The sequence below is a fragment of the Equus quagga genome, chromosome 7, assembly GCF_021613505.1.
Source record: "Equus quagga isolate Etosha38 chromosome 7, UCLA_HA_Equagga_1.0, whole genome shotgun sequence".
Lineage (NCBI taxonomy): Eukaryota > Metazoa > Chordata > Mammalia > Perissodactyla > Equidae > Equus > Equus quagga.
The window spans coordinates 28851307-28877131 of record NC_060273.1 but is presented as its reverse complement, the minus strand read 5'-3'; the positions used below and the strand labels follow the sequence as shown (position 1 = coordinate 28877131).

The 25825-nt window shown below is 47.5% G+C and overlaps 1 protein-coding gene across 1 annotated transcript in view; it reads right to left on the bottom strand.

The window, feature by feature from the left end:
• The window catches only part of LOC124242018 (protein SET-like), a 38816-nt gene extending 28564 nt beyond the window's left edge, over positions 1-10252 (bottom strand). Inside the window, exon 1 of the mRNA XM_046666472.1 lies at positions 10181-10252. Coding sequence (XP_046522428.1) covers positions 10181-10252 — 72 coding nt within the window. The remainder of the gene's footprint in view (positions 1-10180) is intronic.
• Between the last annotated feature and the right edge of the window lie 15573 nt (positions 10253-25825).

The window sequence follows — 25825 nt, the reverse complement described above, 5'->3', positions numbered from 1 at the left end:
TGTATGACTTGCAAATATATTTTCCCAGTTAGTGGGTTGTTCTTTTGTTTCAATCCTGTTTTCCTTTGCCTTGAAGAAGCTCTTTAGTCTGATGAAGTCCCATTTGTTTATTCTTTCTATTGTTTCCCTTGTCTGAGAAGACATGGTGTCCAAAAAGATCCTTTTAATACTGATGTCAAAGAGTGTACTGCCTACATTTTCTTCTAGAAGCCGTATGGTTTCAGGTCTCCTCTTTAGGTCTTTGATCCATTTTGAGTTTACTTTGGTGAATGGTGAAAAAGAATGGTCAATTTTCATTCTTTTACATGTGGCTGTCCAGTTTTCCCAGTACCGTTTGTTGAAAAGACTTTCTTTTCTCCATTGTATGCCCTCAGCTCCTTTGTCAAAGATTAGTTGTCCATAAATGTGTGGTTTTATTTCTGGGCTTTCAATTCTGTTCCATTGATCTGTGCACCTGTTTTTGTACCAGTACCATGCTGTTTTGATTTCTGTAGCTTTGTAGTATGTTTTGAAGTCAGGGATTGTGATGCCTCCACCTTTCTTCTTTTTTCTCAGGATTGCTTTAGCAATTTGGGGTCTTTTCTTGCCCCATATAAATTTTAGGATTCTTGGTTCTATTTCTGTAAAGAATGTCATTGGGATTCTGATTGGGATGGCGTTGAATCTGTAGATTGCTTTAGGTAGAATGGACATTTACCTGTGTTTATTCTTCCAATCCATGTACATGGAATGTTTTCCATCTCTTTATGTCGTCATCCATTTCTTTCAGAAAAGGCTTGTAATTTTTGTTGTATAGGTCTTTCACTTCCTTAGCTAAATTCACCCTGAGGTATTTTATTCTTTTTGTTGCAATTGTGAATGGTATTGTGTTCTTGAGTTCTTTTTCTGTTAGTTCATCATTAGAGTATAGAAATGCTACTGATTTATGGAAATTGATTTTACATCCTGCAACTTTGCTGTAGTGGTTGATTACTTCCAAAAGTTTTCCAATGGATTCTTTGGGGTTTTCTATGTATAAGATCATGTTGTCTGCAAACAGCGAGAGTTTCACTTCTTCCCTATTTGGATTCCTTTTATTCCTTTTTCTTGCCTAATTGCTCTGGCCAAAACCTGCAGTACTATGTTAAATAAGAGTGGTGATAGAGGGCATCCTTGTCTCATTCCTGTTTTCAGGGGGATGGCTCTCAGTTTCTGCCCATTGAGTATGATGTTGGCTATGGGCTTGTCATACATGGCCTTTATTATGTTGAGGTAGCTCCCTTCTAACTCCATTTTCCTCAGAGTTTTTATCATAAATGGCTGTTGGATCTTGTCAGATGCTTTCTCTACATCTATTGAGATGATCATGTGGTTTTTATTCCTCATTTTGTTAATGTGGTGCATCATGTTGATTGATTTGCAGATGTTGAACCATCCCTGTGTCCCTGGTATGAATCCCACTTGATCATGATGTATGATCCTTTGGATGAATTGCTGAATTTGGGTTGCCAAGATTTTTTTGAGAATTTTTGCATCTATGTTCATCAGCGATATTGGCCTGTAGTTCTCTTTTTTCGTGCTGTCCTTGTCAGGCTTTGGTATCAGCGTGATGTTGGCTTCGTAGAATGTGTTAGGAAGTGTTCCATCTTCCCTAATTTTTTGGAATAGCTTGAAAAGGATAGGTGTTAAATCCTCTCTGATAGTTTGGTAGAATTCCCCAGGAAAGCCATCTGGTCCTGGGGTTGTATTCTTTGGGATGTTTTTGATTGCTGTTTCAATCTCTTTCCTGTGATTGGGCTATTCAAACTGTCTGCTTCTTCTTGACTAAGCTTTGGGAGATTGTAGGAGTCCAAGAATTTAGCCATTTCCTCTAGGTTAGCCATTTTGTTGGCATATAGTTTTTCATAGTATTCTCTTATAATCTGTTGTATTTCTGCAGAATCTGTTTTTATTTCTCCTCTTTCATTTCTGATTTTGTTTATTTGAGCTTTCTCTCTTTTTTTCTTTGTAAGTCTGGCTAGGAGTTTGCCAATTTTATTTATCTTCTCAAGGAACGAGCTCTTTGTTTCATTGATCTTTTCTACTGCCTTTTTTGTTTCAATAGCATTTATTTCTGCTCTGATTTTTATTATTTCTCTCCTTCTGCTGACTTTGGGCTTTGTTTGTTCTTCTTTCTCCAGTTCAGTTAGGTGTAGTTTAAGATTGCTTATTTTGGATTTTTTTTGTTTGTTAAGATGTGTCTGTATTGCAATGAATTTTCCTCTTAATACAGCTTTTGCTGTATCCCATATGAGTTGGGATGGCATGTTATCATTTTCATTTGTCTCCAGGTATTTTTTGATTTCTTCTTTAATTTCTTCAATGATCTATGGCTTGTTCAATAGCATATTGTTTAGCCTCCACATCCTTGTGCCTTTCTCAGCTTTTCTTGTAATTAATTTCTAGCTTTATAGCATTATGATCAGAGAAGATGCTTGTTATTATTTCAACTTTTTTAAATTTGTAGAGGCTTGCCTTGTTTCCCAACATATGGTCTATCCTCGAGAATGTTCCATGAGTGCTTGAGAAGAGTGTATATTCTGCTGTTTTTGGAAGGAGTGTTCTATATATGTCTATTAAGTCCAACTGTTTTAGCTTTTCGTTTAGCTCCACTGTGTCGTTGTTGATTTTCTGTCTGAATGATCTGTCCAATGATGTGAGTGTGGTGTTGAGGTCCCCTACTATTATTGTGTTATTTTTGATATTTTCTTTTAGGTTTGTTAATAGTTGCTTTATGAACTTTGGTGCTCCTGTATTGGGTGCATAGATATTTATAAGCGTTATTTCTTCTTGATGAAGTGTCCCTTGATCATTATATATTGGCCCTCTATGTCTCTCTTTACCTGCCTTATCTTGAAATCTGTTTTGTCTGATATAGGTATTGTGACACCTGCTTTCTGTTGTTTGCTATTAGCTTGGAGTATTGTCTTCCACCCCTTCATTCTGAGCCTGTGTTTGTCCTTGGAGCTGAGGTGTGTTTCCTGGAGGCAATGAATTGTCGGATGTTGTTCTTTAATCTATTTTACCACTCTGTGTCATTTTATTGGAGAGTTCAATCCATTTACATTGAGCATGAGTATTGATGCATGAGGGCTTAATGCTGTCATTCTGTCACTCGTTTTCTGGTTTTCCTTTGTTTCCTTTGTTTCTCATCATGTGTGTTTTAGTCTACCCATTGACTTCTGCAATTTCTTATGCTGGGTTTCTTACATTTTCCTTATTTATGTTTTGTGTCTCTGTTCTGTTTTTTAATTTAGTGGCTACCCTGAAGTTTTTATTCAGAATCTCGTGTATAACATCGTCCATTTTCTGGTGGTCTCTTACTTCCTTAGCCTAGACTGAGCCAGTCCCTTTCCTCCCCCCCTTCTAAATTATTATTTTCATCTCTTATTCCAACTTGTGTTGTGAGTTTGTGGTTAGAGTGATAAGATCGTCTTTGCTTTGGTGATTTCCTTCTCTTTATCCTAATGCTATGGTTGAATATTTGCTATCCTATTCTGATTCTATCTATTTGTCTCCCTACTCTGTGTTTTGTGACCCCTTTCTCCCTTTTTTTTCTTTTTTCAGGTATGAGAGCCTTCTTGAGGATTTCTTGTAGTGGAGATCTTGTGGCTACAAAGTCCCTTAGCTTTTGTTTGTCTGGAAAAGATTTAATTTCTGCCTCATATCTGAAGGATATTTTTGCTGGATAGAGTATTCTTAGCTGAAGATTTTTATCCTTTAAAGTTTTGAATATGTCATTCCAATCTCTCCTAGCTTGTAAGGTTTTGTAGAGAAATCCACTGAAAGTTTGATAGGAGTTCCTTTGTAGGTTATTTTCTTCTGCCTTGCTGCCCTGAGTCTTCTTTCTTTGTCATTCATTTTTGCCATTTTTACTACTATATGCCTTACAGTAGGTGTTTTTACATTGACAAATCTAGGAGATCTGAAAGCTCCCTACACACACTTTTCTCCCTCAATCCCTAGATTTGGGAAGTTTTCTTCTATTATTTTGTTGAGCACATTTTCTGCTCCATTTTCCTTTTCCACGCCCTCAGGAATTCTGATTATTCTTAAATTGCATTTTCTCATTGAGTCAGCTATTTCTCTGAGATTTTCTTCAGTTTTTAAATTCTTAGTTCTCTTTCTTCCTCTGTCTGGAGCCATTCAGCCTGTCTATCTTCAATTATGCTAATTTGCTTCTCTTTGGTGTCTACATGGGCATCCAGGGAATCCGTATTCTGTTTTATCTGATCCTTTGTATTTTTCGTCTCTAGTATTTCTGATTGATTCTTCTTTATAGTTTCAATCTTTTTTGTGAAGTAACTCCAGAACTCGTTGACTTGTTTCTCTATATTTCCCTTTACCTCATTGAGTTTTTTGATGATAGCTACTCTGAATTCATTGTCACTTAGTTTACCTATTTCCAAGTCCTCAGGACATAATTCTGTGTTTTTATTGTTTTCCTTTTGGTCTGGAGCTTTCATAAATTGCTGGATGGTAGAGGAATGGTTTTTGCACATAACGCTATTATTTGGTTGCAGTTACAGCCTGTCGCCACTAGATGGAGGTCGAGAGCCGCACCTTCTAAGCCCTCTGCCGTAAGCTGGGATGATGGCGTGCACAGCACCGGTTGGGGGAGGAGGGACACTTTCTCTCGCATGCAGACCTGGATTCCGATCAGCTCGCTCTCTCTGGTTTCCTGGGGCCCTGGCTTGATGGGGTTCCCCCATGCAGAAGCTTTCCCCCATTAGAGGTTTTCTGCTGCACGGGTCTGTGGGAGTCCTGGACAATTCTGTGGACATGCGGCCCCTCCCCCGCTCTTTCCCTCGCCTGCAGCAGTGATCCCAGTCTCTAGGGGAGGGAGCGAAGTTCTCTTTTACCCGTTCCAGCTCCTCCGAGGGCAGCTCCAGCCTCTCTGCCCTCCACTGTTTGGCTGCTGTGGCTCTCTGACGATTTCTGTTATTAAGATTTTTTTGGTTAGAATTCAGTTGTTCCTTTGGTTGTAGTTTGGAGGAGAGAGATTCCCGGGTGAGCTGACTCCACCCTGTCACTGATGTCACTCAAACTTGCCAGCTTTAAACAATGGAAATCTACTCTCTCACAGTTCTGCTGGCTAGAAGCCCAAGTCTTGGTGTCCACAGGGCCTTACTGTCTCTGAAAGTTCTAGGGATGAATCCTTTGCCTCTTTCTAGCTTCTGGGGTTGCCAGAAATCCTTGGTATTCCTTAGCATAAGCTCAGGAATTATTTCAGTCTCTGGTTCCTTGGTCACATGGGTTCTCCCTGGATGTGTCTGTGCCTCTTCTCCTCGTCTTATGACACGAATCCTGCTGGATTTAGCGCCCACCCTAACACAGGATGACCTCATCTTAACTTGATTACTCCTACAAAGACCCCATTTCCCCATTCACAGGTACTGGCAGTTGGTATTTCAATATATCTTTTCAGGGGACACAATTTAACCCACAGCAGGGCCATCTCAGAATTGTGCCTACTGCAGAGGATGACATTGGTTTGGTGCTGCTCAAACCGGGCCCCACAGAGGAGCGAGTCAGGGCAACCCCAGGAGGGGAGGCAAGGCTGAGCAGATGGGGCTCTGGGCCCCCTGACGCAGCCCCATCTCCCCCCAGTGAAGCCTCATCTCTCCCAGCACAGCCTCATCTCCCCCCATCTCCCCCCCGGGGCAGCCCCATCTCCCCTAGCACAGCCTTGTAATGAACTGTTTCGTGTGATGTGGATAAGATTTAACTTGAGAAATAGTTCCCACTGCTAAAGAGGAGCCTGAAAAGTCCTGGATGGGCTGATTACTAAGGGGCCCTTTGGAGATTCTCGTTCCTCAGGCCCCGCAGAGCCAGCAGGCAGGGTGAGAGCAGGAAGGATTGGCTCTGGCTGGAAGGAGCTTTTTCTGGGCCCACCTCAGAGCTGAGTGCAGATGAGCTTCTGTCCTCTCCTGCTCACCTTTCCCTGTCTCTCTCCTCCAGACAGGTCAAGGGGCACAGGGCAGGCAGTGCTGGGCCCGCCGGCACTGGTCAGGGACCAGTGTCCATGTGGGGTTCTGAAAGGCTGAGGTGAAGCAAGTCCTCTCTGGGGTAGCACAGGTCAGAGGGGACCGAGCAGGAACAAAATCTGAGGGCAGATAAGGGGAGCATTATGGGGACCATGGGAGCCTGCAGAGATCAAGTCCAAAGGGTCTGAGGCAGGAGCACAGCAGGGTTGTGGACCAAGGGTCAAAGCTGGGAGGAGATGGGCTGGGCTGGAGCAGGAAAGGAACAACTGGGGAGGGTCTTGGATGGACCTCCTTACGTGTCTGAGGCTCAGCTGTGCCCAATCGTACCTGTGTGATATGAGGGGTAGGTTGTGCTACTTTAAAAAGCTCATGACACAGGGACCCCCATGCCCGTCCTCCAAATTCTAAACACCCCTCAGAGACACTCAACCGTGGGGCTTCACCCTCAATGTCTGAGAAAATCTGCTCAGTATTTCTAGATTTCTCTCGGAGGTAGACAAGGCATCTAGATGCAGAGTGGCCAGGAACTAATGCTGGGTGAACCGGAGCCAGTGTTGTTGAGATGTGGAGAAAATGGAGCTGCAGGGGGCAACGTTAAATGGTGCAACTACCTCGGCAAACAGCTTAGCAGTTTCCTAAAATGTAAGCACAGCTGGCCATTTCACCTCTAGGTGTTTCCCCTGGAGACAGGGAATTACGTTCCACATGAAGACTTGTACGCAGATGTCTACAGCAGCTTCACTTGGAAGAGCTTGCAACCAGAAACGCCTCACACGTCCATCAGCTGGTGAACTGAGACACATGTCATAGTTTAATCAGACGCCTGCATCCTACTGAGCCCTAAAGACGAATGAACTAGTGAGATGCGCACCAACCTGGAGGAATCTTACAGCGATGACGCCGAGTGAAAGAGAAGGAGAGTAACGGAGTAGGACTCCCCTCTGTGTAAAACTCTAGGCAATGCAGACTCACCTCTGGTATCAGAAAGCAGATGAGTGGCTGTCTGGGGACAGGGAGGGGCAGGAGGGAAGGATTGCAAAGGACTCCAGGAAACCTGTGGGGTCATGGATATGTTTACTACCTTGATTGTGACGATGGTTTCAGGGGTGCCTACATGTGGCAAATGCAGTCAAAAAATACACCGTAAATATATGTAGTTTACTGTATGTCAATTATGTTTTAATGAAGCTGTTTAAACATAACAATAACAAAAAGAGCTAATAGTCGGGCTCCAAGGGCCCTGAGAGTTTTCCTGCGGCAGGAGGGTGGAAAGCAGCTCCTCCAGCATCGTGTCCCCAGCAGCCATTTGCGTGGCCTCCTGGAGGAACAGGCCCTCCATGCTGATGCTGTCTGCAGGCAGCTGAGTATTTGTGCATTGCTCCAGAATCTTGGGTGGAATGTCAGAAAGCCCTTACAAGGCTCACAAACAATATTTCTTCGCCCCTGGGGGCTGCTCTGTGTTTTGGCAAAGGCAGCATTTATGCAAAGTAAATGTCTGGTAAATAAATAATCAAGTGGATTCCTGAATGTTTCAAGGTCTTCCTGGAGTGGGTGTTAGAAGCTTATGTGGTTTCCGTACTCAGCACTCCCCACCCCTCACATATGAGGTTCTCATACTCCCTACCTCCTACCCCTCGGTGCCCAGGGATTGCAGAACTCACAAGGTTTAAAGTCAGTCTCCCGTCTGTTCCACCTATGAACTTTCAAAGCTTTTTGTTGGAACTCTCTTGTTCTGTCTTGAGGCCGCCTGGGCCCAGCTCCTCCAGCTAGGGGAGCAGGGACTATAGGGAGGAGCATGAGTCTTCGAAGTCTGGTCTAGTGGAGGCAGCTGGACTAGCAGGAGAGTCCAGTGGCAGTGGCTAGCACAGGGGTCAGCCTGCAGCTGGCCAGCCCCAGGGGTGTTCAACACCAGGTACAAGTGCTTCTCCTGAGTATAGAGCCCAGTCATGGGAGTTGCTCTGAAAATCTGGTGTTTTTTAGCAAAAACTAGCCAGCTTGCTGACACATTAAGTTGGCAGGCCAGAGGACGCAGGCTCTCCCATGCCACATACATTGCTACATTTGTACAAATGGTGGGCCCTTTGGCCACATCCATTCAAATTGAAAATGCTCATCCCACTTGACTCAGCAGCTCGATTTCTAGGGCTTTATAATATAGATATCCTGAAACATATAAGGAATGACAGGATGTGGGAGGATATTTATTGCAGCACTGCTTGTAATAGTAAAAAAGGAAAACAGGACAAATCTCCATCCAAAGGAAAGACATTAAATGATGGTCTACCTTGCCATGGACTGTGCAGCCATAAAACATGAGGGAGACTTTCTGCACACACAGAGCCCCAGCTCCAAGATGTATCGTGAGAAAAGCGAAGTGCTATAATGAACAATGTAAATGGAATTATTGTTTGTCCTAAAAATCTGTACACACAGACATGTGGGTATACGCATGGACAAAGGGACAGATAATTGCCCAGACAGGAAGCAGATGGAGGAGAGCTCCCCACCTCCCCCCGGCTCCTGCCCCAGCAGCCTCTCCCCATGCTGCAGGAAGAGTTGGGGATGTCCTCCATGCCCACCCCAGGGTCAGACCCATCCTGAGGGAGGCCTAGTGCCTGGTGACACCCCAGGGCCTCTTTACTGCAGTGCTGCCTGTGCCCATGTCTCCATCTAACCCTAGGCGACAACAACAGTGTCTGCCTTCTGCCCCGGGGCTGAGTCCCTTCCACAGACACTGTGCCCTTGCCCTGCACCCCCACCCCAGCCCCAGGATTGGGGTCCTGCCCCTCCCCTGCCAGCAGATATTGTTAACAGAGCATCGTTGTGGCACTGATAACTTATGGAGGGCATGGGAGTTCAGAGATGGGCAATGCCTTACTGGAAACACACTCAGAAGGGTGGGAGGCAGCAGAGTTTGTGTTTTCATTGCTCTGATCCTGGAGAAATGCCCATGCAAGATGGGCACAGTGGGCATCAGGCCAGAGGAGGAGAGGCTTCAGGAAAAGGAATGTCTGAGGGGTGATTCAAACCAGGAAAGGGGGCAAGGGAAGGCTCACCTCCAAGGGGCTGTGGGAGGCGGAATAATGGGGACAAGATCTTTGCTTGACCAAACTTTACTCAGCTTCCTTAACCTTCTCCTAGGCTCATCTATGTACTTCCTTACAAAGTCCAGTTTTAGCAAGAAGCCTGCTAAGTTAGTTTATCGAGAATGCCCCACCCTCCCTATCTGGTCACTTTCAATATCTGATTGGGCTCCTCATCCTCCGTCATCTCCCAGGTGAGGTCTGACACTCTGGCCGACCTTCAGCAAGAGGTCAATTGAGCCAGAGCCTCCCTTACCCTTGATGTTTCCTCTCGTTAATTTTCTGTCCACCAACCCACACCCTGCTCCTGGGCTGTAAATCCCCGCTTGCCCCTGCTGTATTCGGAACTGAGCCTGATTCCACACCAAGGTCTCTTTCCCGCTATTGCAATATCAGTTTTTTGTCACTTTACCGTCCAACCCTGGTTTTCTCTGACAGTGGTCCCCCAAAATGTCCACATCCCAATCCATGGAACCTGTGAATATGTTACCTTACGTGGCAAAAGGGATTTTGCAGAAGTGGTTAAGTTGAGGACTTGGAGACGGGGAGATTATTGCAGTGGGCCTGGTGTAGTTACAAGGTCCTTGAAGACGGAAGTGACGCAGAAGAATCAGAGGAGGGGGGACGACAAGGGAAAGAGAGGTTGCAGTGACGTGAACATTGACTTTAAAGACGGAAGAGGGCCACGAGCCGGAGCCAAGGGACGCAGAGAATTTCCAGAAGCTGGGAAAGACAAGGGACTGGATTCTCTTCTGGAGACTTCTGGAGTATCGTGGCCCTGCCGATGCTTTGACTTTAGCCTGGTGAGATCCATTTTGGACTTCTGACCTCCAGAATTATGAGATTAACAAACTTGTATTGTTTTAAGCCGCTAAGTTTGTAGTGACTTGTTACAGCAGCGTAGGAAACTAATACAGGGACCCAGAGAAGTGGTGTTCTCAGTGTCAGCCAAAGCCTGAAAAGCAACATTAATGAAAGCCAGCAATTTGGGGTAGAAATGCAGGCATGTTATTTCCTTTCTGCCTCCTATCCAGGCACGTATTTTCTTTAGTTACCACTATGAATGATGTTTCCTCTGGGCCAGGTCCTTGCTGGGGCCTCAGAGATGGTGGTGATGGTAGTCTTGGTGACGGTGATGGCGTTGGTGGTGATGGCAATAGTCATGGGTGTTGGGGGTTGGATGGGGGGGTCAGAGGAATTATACTAAGCCTCCCTGGGCCTCCACCTCTCATCCCTCCCATGCTCACCCTGACTCCCTCCTGGTGCCTACAACACCCTCCTTTGTTTTCGGTCTTCCCACATCAGACCAAACTCTGAGGGTTAGTTCAGCATTTTCCTCCTCCACAGAGCAGTGCGGTTTAGTGGAAAACAAAAGACGAGCTCTGGAAGCAGACACATCTGTGCCTAATTTTCAAATTGTAGAGAGACTACCATGGGGGTCACTGCCACACGTTTATCCTGGACCACCTTTCCAGCCTTCTGAGGGAGCTGTTGGCTCGAGGGCCTTAAGGCCTCTAGGGAATTAAGATTTGGGGAGCAGAGCTGGGCAGGGGAAAGGGGAATAGGCTGGGTGTTTGGGAAAGGCTTCGGGAATTTAACTCCTTCTGGCTCCGGCCCCCAGCACAACCTTGGCACACACGCCTTGCTCATGAGCTTCGGTTGGACTGAGGTCTGTTGTTCTGGCTTTGGCGCCATCCCAGCTCCTAGCTCTGAGCCTCAGTTCAGGCCCCACAGACCTTCGCTTCCACCACTCTCGGGCTAAGCCTTCAGCTCCCTCATTCCCTGTCCTTCCATCATTCCTGCCAAATTGCACTCAGCCCCGGAGTGTTCCAGCCGTCTGTTTCGTGCACTCTGACCCAATGACAAATCTCACACAACCACGTCAGGGCCAGCCAGGACTGCAGTGAGGCCAGGGAGGTGTGAAGGACACACAATTTGAGGAGACGCTCCTTCTTAGGTGGTTCAAGTGCAGGGTTGGCCCTGCGAGTGAGCACCTCCTTAAATTGTGCACCTTGGACCCCTCCCTCCTCTCACTCTCATTTACCTGCTGTACAGGTCAGTGCTGCTACAAATGATTCCCATTCTCCCAGTTCACTTGGGTCCCCAGTCTTGCCTGGCCAGACTTCCATGTGTCACTAACCGATGTCTTCTGTCATTTTCTACAATGGCTTTTAAAAACACTCACAGGTCCGTAAGCCCCTAACTTCCTGGGAATGACCTTGTCTCCTACTTTATAGAGAGGATGGAAGGTGTCAGGAATGAACTCCCTCATTTCCTCCCCACCCAACTTCACAAATCCCTGCCCATGTTTCTTAGCATCTCCTATCTCCTCTCAGGGCAAGAGGCATTTCTCTTCCTGGCTGAGAGGCCAGAACTTCTACCTGTGTTGAGATCCCTTCCCTCTACCTCCTCAGAGCCTGTTCCCTCAGGTAGCTCTGTTTTCTCCTGTTTTGTCAACTTCCCACTCTACTCGCTCTTCTCCTCATCATTTAAACAGTCCTGAATACCTCCCATATTAAAAATAAAATCTCCCCTCCCTCCCAGGTCTCCTTCTAGCTACTGCCTCTTTCTCTCCTCCCCGTTCATGGCCCTGGATGAGTTGGCTCTGTGCACTGCCCCCTGCTGTGCCTCCAGCCCCCCTCAGCCCAGGGCAGTCTGGCTTTTGCTCTGCCCCTTCCCTGAGAGCATCCTCCTCAAAGCCACTAAAGGCCTCCTTGAACCTAATGAGACTTTCCAGTCTAAGCCCTCTCAGTGGGATTTGATCCTGAGGGCCCTTTGTCCTTCTAGAAATTTCTCTCTCTCTTGGCATATGCTCATCACTTACTACTAGCTTCCTCTACTTCTTCGATGGTTCTTTTCATCTCCTGTGCAGAGACTCCTTCTCTGCTGCTTCTCACACATTGGTGGTGTTGGTGTTGCTAGGTTCTTAGTCCTCAGCCCTCTCCTCTTCTCACTGTGTACCCTCTCCCTTGGTGACCTCCTTCCCGTGGTTACAACCAGCACCAAATACTAGTAACTCCTGATGGCAGGTGCTGATGGTTGCCTACCAACATCCATCGCCTCCCCCTCTTTCTTTCTTGCCTCTCTTCTATGATAGAGTGAAAATGGCAGACATTTGCTTCTCCAGCCTCCCTTGCAGCCAGGGTGCCATGTGGTCCAGTTCAAAACAGTGATAAGTAAAGGGAGATGTAAGGGGACTTCTGGGAGAGATTTTCCTCCCAGGTAAAGAAGAGATGTTTGTGAGACTTTCTTCTCCTGGCCCCACCCCTCTGATCTGGTTGTGTAAGGATGTGATGTCATCTGCACTACTAGCCATCTTGTGACCATGAGGTAACTAGTCTGGGATTAAAAGCCAACATAATGAGGATGGTGGATGCGAAAGTTTGGACAACTATGAAGTTAGAGGGAGAAGTTCGCATAGGAACACTCATTTCTCACACATTTTGTACATTTAAGGGCTTCCTAAAACTACCATCAGCTTTGATAATTCAGTAGAACTCACTGAAAGCCGTTGTACTGATAGTTATGGTTTATTACAGTGAGAAGATATGGATTAGCATCAACCAAGGAAAGAGATGCAGGGGGCAGAGTCTAGGAGGGTTCCACACGCAGATCTTCCAGCTGTCCTTTCCCTATGCAGTCAGGACAGCATTACTGTCCCGGCATCCATATGTGACAATATGCATGGAGTACTGCCAACAAGGGAAGCTCCTCCGAGTCTTGGTGTCCAGAGATTTTACCGAGACTCCATCACATAGGCATAATTGACTGCTCATGTGGCTGATCTCAGTCTCCAGTCTCCAGCCCTCTGGAGGTCAACTGATACCATGTGACCCAAAGCCCCCACCCTAAATCCCATTGTAACTATCTGTATGACCCTAGGCTCCCTGGTAAATGAAGACACTCACATCAGGAAGGACATTCCAAAGGTTCGGAGATTACCTCCCAGAAGCTGAGGGCAATGGCAAGACGTTTTTGGACAAGACTAAATTCTTCACTACACAATGGATGGAGTTGAAGGAGAGAAAGAGCTTGAGTCCTTGATAATATTGCCCAGCTGCTAAACTAGCCTGAGGATCACCTACCTCCAGACTTTTTGTTAGGTGGAATCACTTTGAATGTCTTTATTGTTAAATCCATGGTTTTCTGGTTTCGTTTTTGTTTTTTTTGTACTTGTAGCACAAGCATCCTAAATGACGCATTCCCAAATTGATAACTCCAGCTTTGTCTTTCGAGCTGTGGACCGTCTACTTACTAGGCATCTCAATGTGATTGCGCATGGGTTCTTCAAACTCAACATAACCCATGTTGATCTCCCTCCCTCTCTGCCTACACCTGCATTTGCACCTGTTTCATCTCTCAGAGAGTGGTACCACCTTCCATTTAGTTCCTTAATCCAGACGCCTGGGAGTCAGCCTTGACTCTTGCGTCTCTCTCAGAGGTCACAAGTCTCCACGTTTGAGTTGATCCTCTAAGCCAGTGGTTCTCAAACTTCAGTGTGCCTTAGCACCACCTGGAGGGCTTGTTAAAACCTGATGGTGGAGCTCCACCCCAGAGTTCTTGATTCAGTGGGTCTGAGGTGGGGCCTGAGAATTTTCCTTTCCAACAAGGTCTTAGGGCTGCTGCTGCTCTGGGGAGCACACTTTGAGAGCCACTTGATGGAACAATCTCTCTCTCTATTTCCACTGCTGCTGCTTCAGTTCAGGCCCTCATTTTCCACCTGAACTCCCTGCCTTTGTCATGATCACTCCCTCCCTGAGTCTCCGCCCAGCCTCCAGAAAGATCCATCTAAAACATGAGCCTGACCATGCCACTTCTTTTCTTAAAGCCTTCCATGGCTCCCTATTGTCTTCAGGAGGCAGTCCAAAACTCTGTCTCATGATGGGAAATTCTATCATGACCTGGCTCTGGCTCCCTTCTCCCAACTTGGCACCATCTCTCCCCGGTTACTCTCTAGGCTGTAATCCCACTGAATGACTTGCTGGCCTTGTAGAGTATTGGCCTCTTAAAGCCCTTCCTTCTTGCCACATGATTCTTCCTCTTGCTGCTCCTCTCTTGTCTTTAAGGGGCTAGAGAGCTCTCCTTAGTCCTCAGCACTCAGTCCTGGTTCCACATCCTCAGGACGGGTTAGATCCTCTTGTTCTGGGACCCTGTGCTTTTCTCTATTAAATAGTCCCTTTTTCCTTGTCTGAGGACCCACACAAGGTTGTTGATTCATCTCTATGTGCCCGGTACGTTCTGGATACATTCTCCTTGAAGGGTTTTAATGAATAGATATTTGGTCCTTTCCTTGAGCCACCAAAACTGCTTCACATTTGCCCCAGCCCAGCTGTGCTGGTGGCCATACCAGGACTCCCGGCTGCCAGAGTTGCCCAAGGACAGTGTTGGGGTGAGGGAGAAAGGCTCCACCCCCTTAGATTCCTCCTATTGAGAGGGTCCCACAGCAGGATGGCCTGGGGCCTTATGTGATGCTGAATTCTTTGAAAGAGCTAATTCAGTTTCAACCTGCAGCCTTTCCTCTCTCTTGGACACTGGTGTGAGTCTGGGGGCCCGGTGAGGGGCAGACTTAACTGGCAGACACTACAGTGTCCTCACGATCCACACGCCTCTGTCGTTTAAGGCATTGTTTGAGGGGACAAATGAGCATCTCTGGCTTGTTTCCCCTCAGGATGATTTGTCTCCTGGGAGGGCTCTTTTGGCCCATCCTTTTAGTCTGCCCATGTGAGTTTGTAGGGCACTGTGGCTTCAGACAAGGCTCATTAGGTTTTTTCCCCCAAAGTAGACCTTGGGGCAAAGAATTTGCATCCTGAGAGGACTGGAGGTGATGGTGGTAGTGTAATCTGAAGTGGTCCACCACAGTGTGACATTTACTGGATATTTGGTGTTTTATCCTGTTAAAAACAAGACAACGGACCCAAAATGGAGTCGCTAATGCTAAGTCTGATGTCATCAAACCAAGTCTTAACTTAGTTACAGTTTCAGCTCTCCCAGAAATGGAATCCTAAACCAGTCAATCAGGAATCACCCGATCAGCACTAGTCAGGTAACTTGCCTGATAGACGCCTGCCATCCCCTAAAGGAAAGTGAACTACAATAACCCACCTTCTTTGTTGCCTAATACCACTTCCTTGCCCCTGCTCCCTTCTGCCTGTAACATCTCTTGCCTGTACAGCTCTTCGGAGCTCCTTTCTACCGGCTAGATTGGATGCTGCCTGATTCATGCAGTTGAATAAAGCCAACAGGATCTTTGAAATTTACTCTGTTGAATTTTATTTTTTAACAATAGTAAAAATCCACAAACATTTTGTATTTTACTCTATAATATATCCACATTTGCTTTATAAGAAAATACTATTTAAATGCTGCTCTGAAAGTATGGCTTGTGGACTAGGAACTTGGGCATATTTGGGAGCTTGTCAGAAATGCAGAACCTTGGGCCCTTCCCACCTGCTGACTCTGGAATGCACCAGGCCCAATTCCTGGGTCAAGCTGGCTTCTTTCCCCTTGGGAGGAATTGTCTCCTGGGAGGGCTACCATGGCCCATCCTTTCTGCCTAGCAGATGTTCCTGGATGTTAAAGTTTGAGAAACACTTTGAGTTGTATTATCACTAAATATGAGGTGGGAAGAGGTGCCCTCTTTGCCCTGTGAGTACCAGCCCCATGGGGCTCACATACCCCAGTTTGAGACTCGCTGGCCCAAGTGAAGGTTGCCGCTCTGTCACATGCTAGAAGGTGAGACACCCTCTTGGTCGGCCTCCCTGGTGGGTGGAGCAGTGATTGGGTTCCTGAAACCCTCGTGATTGCTAGCACTCACTATAGCTCCTTTAATTCTCACATGAGACCCAGATTACAGAAAAGGAAACTAACAGTTTCAGAGATAAAGAACTTGGCCACGTCACAGAGCTTGGAAATGGCAGAGCCACACACGGCTGTCAGGCAGAGAGCACCAGGGAGGCCTGTCAGTGGGGAGTCATCTTGGTTTCCAAGCTCTAGCCTACCCACCTTCCTCACAACCAATTCCCCCTGTGTTTGGAAGGAGAGGAGAGAAGAGGAGAGGGGTGGGTGGTCCCACAGGGAGGAGGAGCCCACATGGAAGGGCACTTAGAGAGGGTCTAGGCCAGTGGTTCTCAAAGCCTGGTACCAGGACCAGTGATGTCACCACCACCTGGAAACTTGTCAGAAATGCAAGTCCTGGCATCCCTTCTCCTTGCGGCCCAGCTCTGTGGTGTGGCTCTGTGTTTTAACAAGTTCTCCAGGGGATTCTGATGCCTGCTGGAGTTTGAGAAGCATCGATCTAGACCAACACCCTCATTTTCTATCTGGGGCAACTGAAATCAGGAGCTGGGAGGGGGCTTGCTCACAGATGATTGAAGGAAGAATCCAGCTCATCAGTGCTCTGTTCCCACACTGCACCGCTTCTCCAAAACCTCTCATATTTGAGTGTAGCATTTGAGTCTGAATGGGTCAGATACAATGGGAAACTCACTCCAAATGAAGCCACACTGTGAGGCCTGACTCTGGAGGGGTTAGCAGATGGTGCTTTCCCAGTCGTTCCTTGTGACTAGACCCTTCTCTGCTTTCAGGAGGCAGTGTCCCTCTTGTGGGTGGATTGTCTACCCTGTGGCTCACCTAAGCAGATCTTGCTCTGGAGGGTGGGAAAGCACAAAACCAGATATGGAGGTTTTAGTTCTCATCTTGCCTTCATCATTCAGGAGCTTTGGGACCTTGAACAAGTTACCTTAACCTCTGTGGGCCACGACTTCCTTTGTTAGATGGGGATGTTCTCTATGTCGTAGCGTTACTCTGAATGTTGAATGAGCCAATGCCAACCATCATGGAGCTGGCCCATCAACAGACGGCCCTCCCTCTCTCTGGGGCAGAGGCCATCAGGGCAGAGCTGCCTCTAGACCTATTCTGGAGGGAGAGAAGTGAAGTGTCTGAATTCCCCTAGCCGGGATGTGGGTCAGATGCAAAGGAAATAAAGGCAGTGTCCAATGTCAGCTGGTAATTAATCGAAATGAGTGCAAACTGTTAATAAAAGAGAATGCAAGGTTTGCTGAGGATGAACTACAGAAAGGACCACCCACCCACAGCTACTTTAGCATCAATCCTGCTGTCGGGCCATTTTCTCGAAGGAGAGGCAGTTACTCTGTATTATTTTTCCCAAGTGCTGATTTGAACAAGCACTCTGCAACCTTGAGCACAGGCAGCATCTTTGTAGCTGCTCTCACCACTTAAGCTGTATTTTCAGAGCCCCCAAGGGGCTCTGAGGACTTTGCTGACTTTAAGAAATTTGTTACTTTATTGCTCTGGATCTCTGTCTCAAGAATGGGTTGACCGTTGCTGCCATTTTACAGATGGGGAAACTGGAAGATCATAAAGGGTAAAGCTGTTTGCTCCTGGGGACACAGCAAAACAGAAATCTGTTTTTTTGGAACTTAGAGTTTTGCATGCTAGCGAGGGTGGTCAGGTTGCCCGCTCCACCTCACAGCAGAGCCCAGGGACAGGAGTCTCTGGTGTGACACCAGCTTTCCCTCTGAGGAGCTCCTTGGCCTGGCCCGGGAAGAGCCTTTAGGATCTTTATCTTGAACTTTCCTGCTTTCCCGCATCCTCACTGCCTGCCCACATGGATTCCTTGGTACCAGCTTCTGCTCAGTCCCTCCACATCCCATACCTGATTTGTTACTCCCTGGAGGTAGCATGACTCAACAGAAAGAGCACAGCCTGGGAGTGAGGCAGACTAGGCTTGAATCCTGGCTCCGCTATGTGACTCTGGGAGATTCACTTAACCTGTCTGAGCATCCAGTCCTCATCTGTAAAACTGAGGACAATAGTACATAGGGATCATTGTGTGGATTAAAAGGACCATATGCGCAAACCATCAGGCATGTGGTAGGAGTTCGTTGTGGTGATTGTGGTGGCGGTTCCAGGCTCTTGGTCTCAGCCTGCCCCTCTGGTGAGGCCCGATGTGGGTGGGCGGCCATCCGGGGGAGCACCATCACTTGACAGACCTCAAGACCTCCCTCCTCGTGTCCAGCTCCTGCGGGCATCCTGCCTCCATGCCCCACCCCTCCACCCTCTCCTCCCAGGATGCTTCTGGAACTCCAGCCACATCCCCAAACCAAATGGCTTTCCTTGGTTTCCCTGAGGAGGCAGAGCCTGTCTGGGGCCCTCCTTAGAGGGAGATACTATGGGGGAGATGAAGCCTGCAGGATGGGAAGGGGACAGATTTCGGGGCCTAGCACACAGGAGCACACACTCACACACATATATATTCAGTCCCACTAACACCCAGATGCACACTTATACACTCACACAAAAGCACTCACATGAAGAGACAGAGAAGAGCTTGCTTTTGACAAGCTTATCCAGAATTTTGCAATCAGAAAAATGAGAAACAGGCTATTTCAGTTTTCACATTAATGTAAGTTTAGTGTCATTCTGAAAAATACCATTTGTTGTGAATTGTATAGAATGGTCTGGGTGGTGGATGGGGATCACCATCTGCAATGTTTAGAGCCTCTAAAGATCCCACAGGGTCCTGGGGATTAGAGGGACCAGGTCAGCCTGAGCTACATCTCCCAGCCTCTTCTGTGTGTTTCTGCCCAGCAGGGGGGCTGCGAACAGGCTGGTCAGGACCCACATCAGCTGGTGGACAGATGGGGACCAATCAGAGACTGTTGTTGGGGAAACACTGCTCCATGCAGATTCCTCTGGACCGGGGAGTGGGCGTCAGCCAGCCTGCCCTCCCTCCTCTCACTTCTCTTCTTGGCCTCTCAGTGGCTGGAGTCCTGTTTTGCTCTCTCTCTCCCTCTCCGTCATTCATTAGTAGATGTTACCCCAGATGTCTGATGCGAAATTGCATCGGCAGTCATAGGAAGTGGTTCTGTAGTGGGCACAGGATTAGGGAAACAAGGCTGACATACCAGATTTTTATGGTCCATGTTTTGCTCTGGGGATGAATTCAACATCACGCCATACTACGCAGGAAGGCTGGTTCCGTCCAGCATCTTCCAGGACCTTTGCTGGGAGAGTGAAGCCACAGCTCCATGCCAGGTGGCCGGGGCAAGATTGGGAGCAGCCCATTAGCCACAAGCAGCAGATCTGAGGTCTGCCCCTGCTCTGACGATGGACCCCACTGGGCTTTGGCAGCCGTGTTTCCTGAACTTACGCATGGCTCCCCTCTCACAGCCCAAGCTTGCAACATCTTTCCACATAAAACCATGATGGAAGTTAATTGCCTGCATCGCTTTGCAATTGAACAGGTCCATAAAATGTTTATGAGGTGTAATTGCAGGGACTGAAGGGGTGGCCAGGCGCTTGGCTTGGGGCTACAGCTAACATCTGGGGGGTCCCTGGGCAGGGAGGTGTCTTAAAAATTGCTGACGGTGATCATTCAGATAGACTTTTTCGGAACTATTCCAAAGCCTTTAGGAGACAGACTTGGTCATTTACTTGGGAATTCTTGCTGGTGGTTATCGAGGCTGCTAAACTTGCTCAGTTTCTTCCACTAACATTCAGAGCATTTCAGTTTCTGAGAGATATTTGGGAGTAATGGTAGTTTCGTTGGTCAGGATAATTATTGCTAAGTGCTGCAACAAAAGAGCCTCGACTCTCAATGGCTTGGACAACAAAGGTTTATTCTTCACTCCCGACACATCTCCAGTGATTGCTGACAGGAGCCTCTGCTCCATGCAGACTCAGGCACCCAGCTGAAGTGGCATCATTGAGGACATGTCATCTCTGAGGTCTCTGTGGAGGGAGAAGGGAGGGATGGATGAGGACGCCAGCTTTGGCTGCCTTGCCTGGAAGTGACATGTATCATTTTTGCTCACAGTCCATTGGTTCCAACCTATTTGTAAGTGAGGCTGGGAAACACAGGGGCACACATGGCATATTTGGTGAGCACTGACTTCTCTGTCATACCAGTTCTCCTCGTGGTGATGGTGGCACCCTTTCTATCAGTACCTCACTGCGGGGTGGTGTCCACCATCTGGCCTCCAAGGGTCAGTCCACCTGGGCAAAGTAATGAGATGCATTAGTCAAAGAGCAGACCCAGGGGCATCTGTTCCCTGGGGAGTGACTCTCCTGCTACTGACCACATGAAAGCCATCCTCCCCAAAGGAGTGGTAGTCCACAGTGCTATCCCAAGATGGGACATCAGAAATCACTTGGGAAACTTAAAAACAGTCAGTTGTGGGTCCCAAGCCTGGAGATTCGGAGTGGGCAGGTCTGCAGTGGGGCTGAGTGTGGGACACACTCTTGAGATGACAATGCAGACAAGGGGATGTCCGCGTGTTAATCATGCTGTGGGGCCAATTTGCAAGATTCCTGAGGAGTGACAGGGCAGCCTGTGCATATCCCTGCAGGCCATGGGCAGAGGATTCAACAAGCACTTTACAGTTTACAGCACACTTCTGATTACATTCATTTGTTTTACCAGGTAGCTACGATTTTCCAGAGTCTCTTTTGCTCTCCGTGGCAATATCCAAATACCGGTTACTATTATTATGGCAGGTGTGTTTCCACATTTTATGAATGAGGTGAAGTTCAGTGATTGGCCTCAAGTTGTGAAGCCAACGGACTATGCTGGGTCTAAAACTTGTTTTCCCAACTTCATATCAATCAATCTCTCCATCTCATCCAGCCACCTCTGATCAGGTTCTCTGCTTCCAGAAGATGCCGTGCCCAATGCTTCCTGGAGAAGAGCTTTCTTCCCACCTTTCCCTGTCACATTCTATTCCAGTTCCTCTGGGTGCAAATTGGACAGGCTGATGAAGAAGGAGCTGATATCTGGTCTCTTCTCACAGTTGGAATAAATGATAAGTCCTCTTTTTATTCAATCAAAGCAAATTTAAGTGCAGAATCATCGAAGACTCGAGATTATTCAGCAGAGCACGTTGTATGAGAATTGTGGTCAGAGCGAACATTGTAGACAGTCTGGATCTGAACATTTACAGTGATAGGCTTTAGGCAGATAGCGATAAAGCTCTTCACACTAAAACATCAGAATACAAGACTTGTACTAAAAAAGTTAGTATAACACAACAACATGAATAAATCTCAAATACAGGATGCTGTTTGAAAGAAGCCTTACACAAAAGAGTATATAAAGTATGATTTCATTTATATTAACTTCTAGAGCAGAGAAAACCAATCAATAGTAATGGGAATCAGATCAGTGGTTGCTTCTGGGGTAAACACATTCAGGCAACTTTCTAGGGTGATGGAATGTTCTGGGTCTTGATAGAGGTGCAGGTTGCCTGGGAATGTGTACAGTCATGTGCTGCTTAATGACCATCAACGATGGACCACATACATGATGGTGATCCCATAAGATTAAAACCACATAAGCTAGGTGTGTAGGGGGCTATACCATGTAGGTTTGTAGGAGTACACTCTACAATGTTTGCACAACAACGAAATTGCCCATCAATACATTCCTCAGAACGTATCCCCGTTGTGAAGTGATGCATGACTGTATTTGTCAAAAATGATTTGCTTGTAAGCTTAAGATCTGTGTATTTAGCTGTAAGTAAACAAATATAAAGAGAAACATCAGTATACTGAGACAAGTTTTTGGAACATGGTAGGAAGTGAAGTAACTTGAATGCTAGTTGCTATTTCTAAGTCGTGCAAAGTCATAATACAGCCAGAAACCCTAAGGAAACAATGAGGGTAGACAGAGGCTCCAGGAACACCAGTGTTTAAAGACTGGGTGGAAGAAGAGATGTGCAAAGAAGACTGGGAAAATAGTCAGATGGGTAGAAGTGAAGGTGAGGTCACAGAGCCTGAGCGTAACCCTGCGATTAAGTCTACACGTAGTGCTAAACCTACCCCTAACCCCAACCCCAACCCTAAGATGAGCCCTAATCCTAACCCTAAACCTAGCCCAAATCCGTGCCATAGTGCTAACCTAACTCTAACCTACCCTTAGCCTAGGCCTATCCTTAACCCTAACCTTAAACTTAACCTCAGTCCTAAAAGTAACCCTAACCCTAACCCTAGCCCCAAACCTGAGGCTGACTCTAAGTGGTGATTGACAAATAAGCCTGGTGAAGCTGATATTATATGTTTTTATTTTATTCTGCTGCCGCCAGGCCAAATAAGTTGAAAGGAGTTGGAAAAATGGGGCAGAGAGGGAATCTCAGCATCCTGCCACAGAGGCGAGTTTCAGCGTAGATCATCCATGAGAAAGCTAACGTGTTTTCTAACAAGGAATCCAAGTGGAACCTTTCTGGAGATAAGGGCACATGTGGCGTTACCGGCACACACTCTCAAAACGGACACCAGGATCATGAGTGTCAGGGCTGGAAGAGACTGTCCGGCCCTCCCTCGCAGCCCCTCATTTGACAGATGGGAGACTGAGGGCCAGAGAGGGAGTCTCGGTGATGCCTGAGATCACTGGGGGGCCTGGAGTCCCATTCTCTCTTCCCTCCAACGAGGCCAGCTCCCACTATTCGTCGAGTTGGGTGATCAGGTCAAACGCCAGATCCAGCCAGCTCTAGGGTCTCTTATGAACTTCCCTGTCGCACAACACCAGGGGTGCCATTCATCTTGCCTTACATGTGAACAGCCTCTTCTCCTTTATGGGGCAACATTTACAAGGAAACACCGTGTGAGTGGTCTCCCCTGGAGTTGAGCAATGACAAAGCCTTTCTTATACCAGAAAACTGGGATTTATTCTAAAATTGTGGAAGTATCTCCTAGAACCCAAGAAAGGCAGGAAAGTGACTGGGCATCAGGAAGGGATTGGGACCAGTACCTGGGCACTACTGGTCTCAGCCCCTTCTCTGCATGTCTGCCTAGTTCTTGTCTCTCTCTGTAGGCTCGTTTTCTTCGTGTGCTCCATCTGCAGCTCCTAGGCCGCCCATTACCTTGCCAGCAAGGGCACATTACCTCGCTGTCTTTCAGTTCTAATTCCAAATGCCTGGTGGAAAGATTCTAACTGGTTCAGCTTGGATCAGTTGATTACCCTTGTTTAATCTGCCATGGTCAGTGAGGGCAGGGTTAGGCAGTGGTGACGAGGATGGGTGGTGGTGGTGGGAGAGGGGACAGCAGCCACAAAAGTGAGGGATGGGCAGACATCTCACCTGACTTTCTGTGGCTCTGAGGAGAAGGCTGGGGGGAGCCAAGGTCTCTGGGTTTGGGAATGGATATCCCACCAGTATCTTTAAAAATAGATATATATTATAAACTATTTTAGACACATGTAAAGTACATAAAATAACAGATGAACAACCATAGTGCCCAGCATTCAGCTCAAGAAACAAAGCTTTTTCAACAGAGTTGAAGGTCTTGCCTGCCCCTCCTGGATAACGCCTTACTTCCTGTTCCTTGGCCCCTGATATTTTTGGTTGGATCCAAACTCTGTGACTTGGGCATTGGGAAAAGAGGTGATGGTGAAGGGAGGGGCAATGGCTGGAGGGAGAGGAAACCTGATCTGGGTAAGGAAACGGTTGGAGGAGGTCTGAGAGAGAGATTAGTTTGGAAGGATGTACCCAGAGAGAGACTTGGGGAGACAGACACTGGAGGCAGACAGGGAGGAAAAGACATGGGGTATGGCCACAAGGGACGACAGAGTCTGGAAGAGGCAATGGGCCCCGTCTGTTGGGTCTCCTGGGCTGGGGCTTCCCTGGCTCTCCCTCTCCAGACCTGTGCCCTGACAGCTTGTTGCTGTGGGACGATGGCTGGCGGGTCCTCGGTAGGGCAGACACATGAGCCCACAGCGAACCCATTGCTCCTGCAGCTCTGCTCCCAGCTGTCTCTGTCCTCTCCCCCAGGATCTGGGCAGAGCTGCACGGAAACTTCATGGCCCTCTAGCAGCTTGGCTTCTTCTCCAAATATGGCCTCTAAGAGATTTCCAGCCCTGCATGTTCTTCCAGAACCTTGCCACTTCCCCATCAAGAAGTGAAGTCTAATAGAAAAGCTTGTTCAGCTCCCCCTCAGCTCTCTCAGGACACCCACCCTTGCAACCAGCAGCCATGCTGTGAGGAAGCTGGCAGTGACGCGGAGAGGCCATGTGCAGGCAGACGGCCGGCATCCACTGCCACACACGCGTGAGGAGGTGAGCCTCCGAGGCTTCCTGGCCAGCCTTCCAGCTGCCCCTGCAGACACCCAGCAGAGCAGAGATGGGCCACCCCCATCAAGCCTTGCCCAAATTGCAGATTCGTGAGAAAAACGTTGTTTTCGGCCACTCAGTTTGGGGTGGCTTGTTATGCAGCAGTAACTAACTGGGATAGGCCCTTTAGTTTAGGTCACCAACAGAACCTGCCCTGAGGAGCCAACTTCTCTTTGCTCCCCTTTCCAGGGTCTCTCTCTGACCCCCAGCTTTATTCTTACAGGGAAAAGAATTTCCATCCTGTTGAATCATTTCAAACCCTAGGAGAAAGCACAGAAGGGGTTTCTCTGGTCCAGTTCTGTGGAATCTAGGTTACTCTTCTGATCAATGGCTCTACTCTGATGGAGACATTGTGGACGGGCATCAGCTCGATGTGTCATTTGGTCCCCAGATGTCCCTGATGCCCAAGATAGGAGCAAGGAGAGCAAGACTACCACCCTCTACACAAAATCTTCTGAGCAGTCTTCCTGATTTCACACGTTCTCCCCCTTTGCTCTGCACACCATCAAAATGCCCCAGAAGTTCTAACGCTTTGGAAAATGCGTCCCTGAATGCATAAAGTCAACAAACATTATGAGTCACGTATGCACGTCACAGGAAACAGAGACTCGCATATCTGTGGCTCCCAGAGGCAGCCCCCTGGATGTGAGCACACAGGTATATTTTTGACTAGTAAAGGCAGGCATGTGGCTCCAGCATCAAAGCACCAGCAATTGAGGAGTAAGGCTCAGCTGCTGCCAGGTTTGAGATGGATGCTGGTGGTTCATCTTCCCAGTGGGCCTCTTGCTTACTTTGCCTTGTGATGTGATGTGGCTGGAAGTGTGAAACTCTTTAGCTACAAAATGTTATTTTAGCATAAAGATGAATAACAAGGTCGGGGAGAGAAAACCTATTTCAAATCTAGCTGTGGAAGAGGAACTTTGTTTTTTAGAAAAAGGTGACTGTCCCCAGGTGAATGTTTCCATACACTGTGTCAGGGAGGTGGCCGTCGCTCCCAGCACTGGGCTGGAAAATGTCCCCTGATTGGCCAGTCGAATTGCTAGGAGCCTTGCCAAGAAATATGTGAAAAGATTGAGAAGAATAAGCAATTATTGATCACAAGGAGCCCATCAAAGGGACAGGAGGGGGCCAACGCATCTTCAGCTTCCACAGAGGATGAATGACAAGGGAGACAAACCACACGCTTGCTGTTTTTCCCTGGAATTTTGTAGTTTTCCCTTGTCGTTTTGTTCTTTTCAATAAAAGTGGTTCATTAAATCTAAACCCAACTGTGAGCGTTTCTGGTTTCTTTGCAGGATTTTTTCACAAATCAGAAAATGTTCTTTGTCAGGACTCTCCCAGTCTGCAGTTTTCATCTGTCACATATCAAAGACCTGAGGTCTTCAGGGGATAGGCAAGGTTTATTTCTAGAATACTTTCCTCAAGCAAGGAGCCAGGAGCAGAGGCCTGGTTTTGGCTAGGCCATGGTAGAGGGGGCCACTGAGAGAGAGACAAGGGGCTCCCAGGAGGGCCAGGGCTTGTCCTTGACCCTGGGCTGAAGTAGGCAAGGGTGGAGATGGGAATGAGGCTCCCCAATTCGACACAGTTCAGTTCAATTCAATTCATCAAAGACTTGT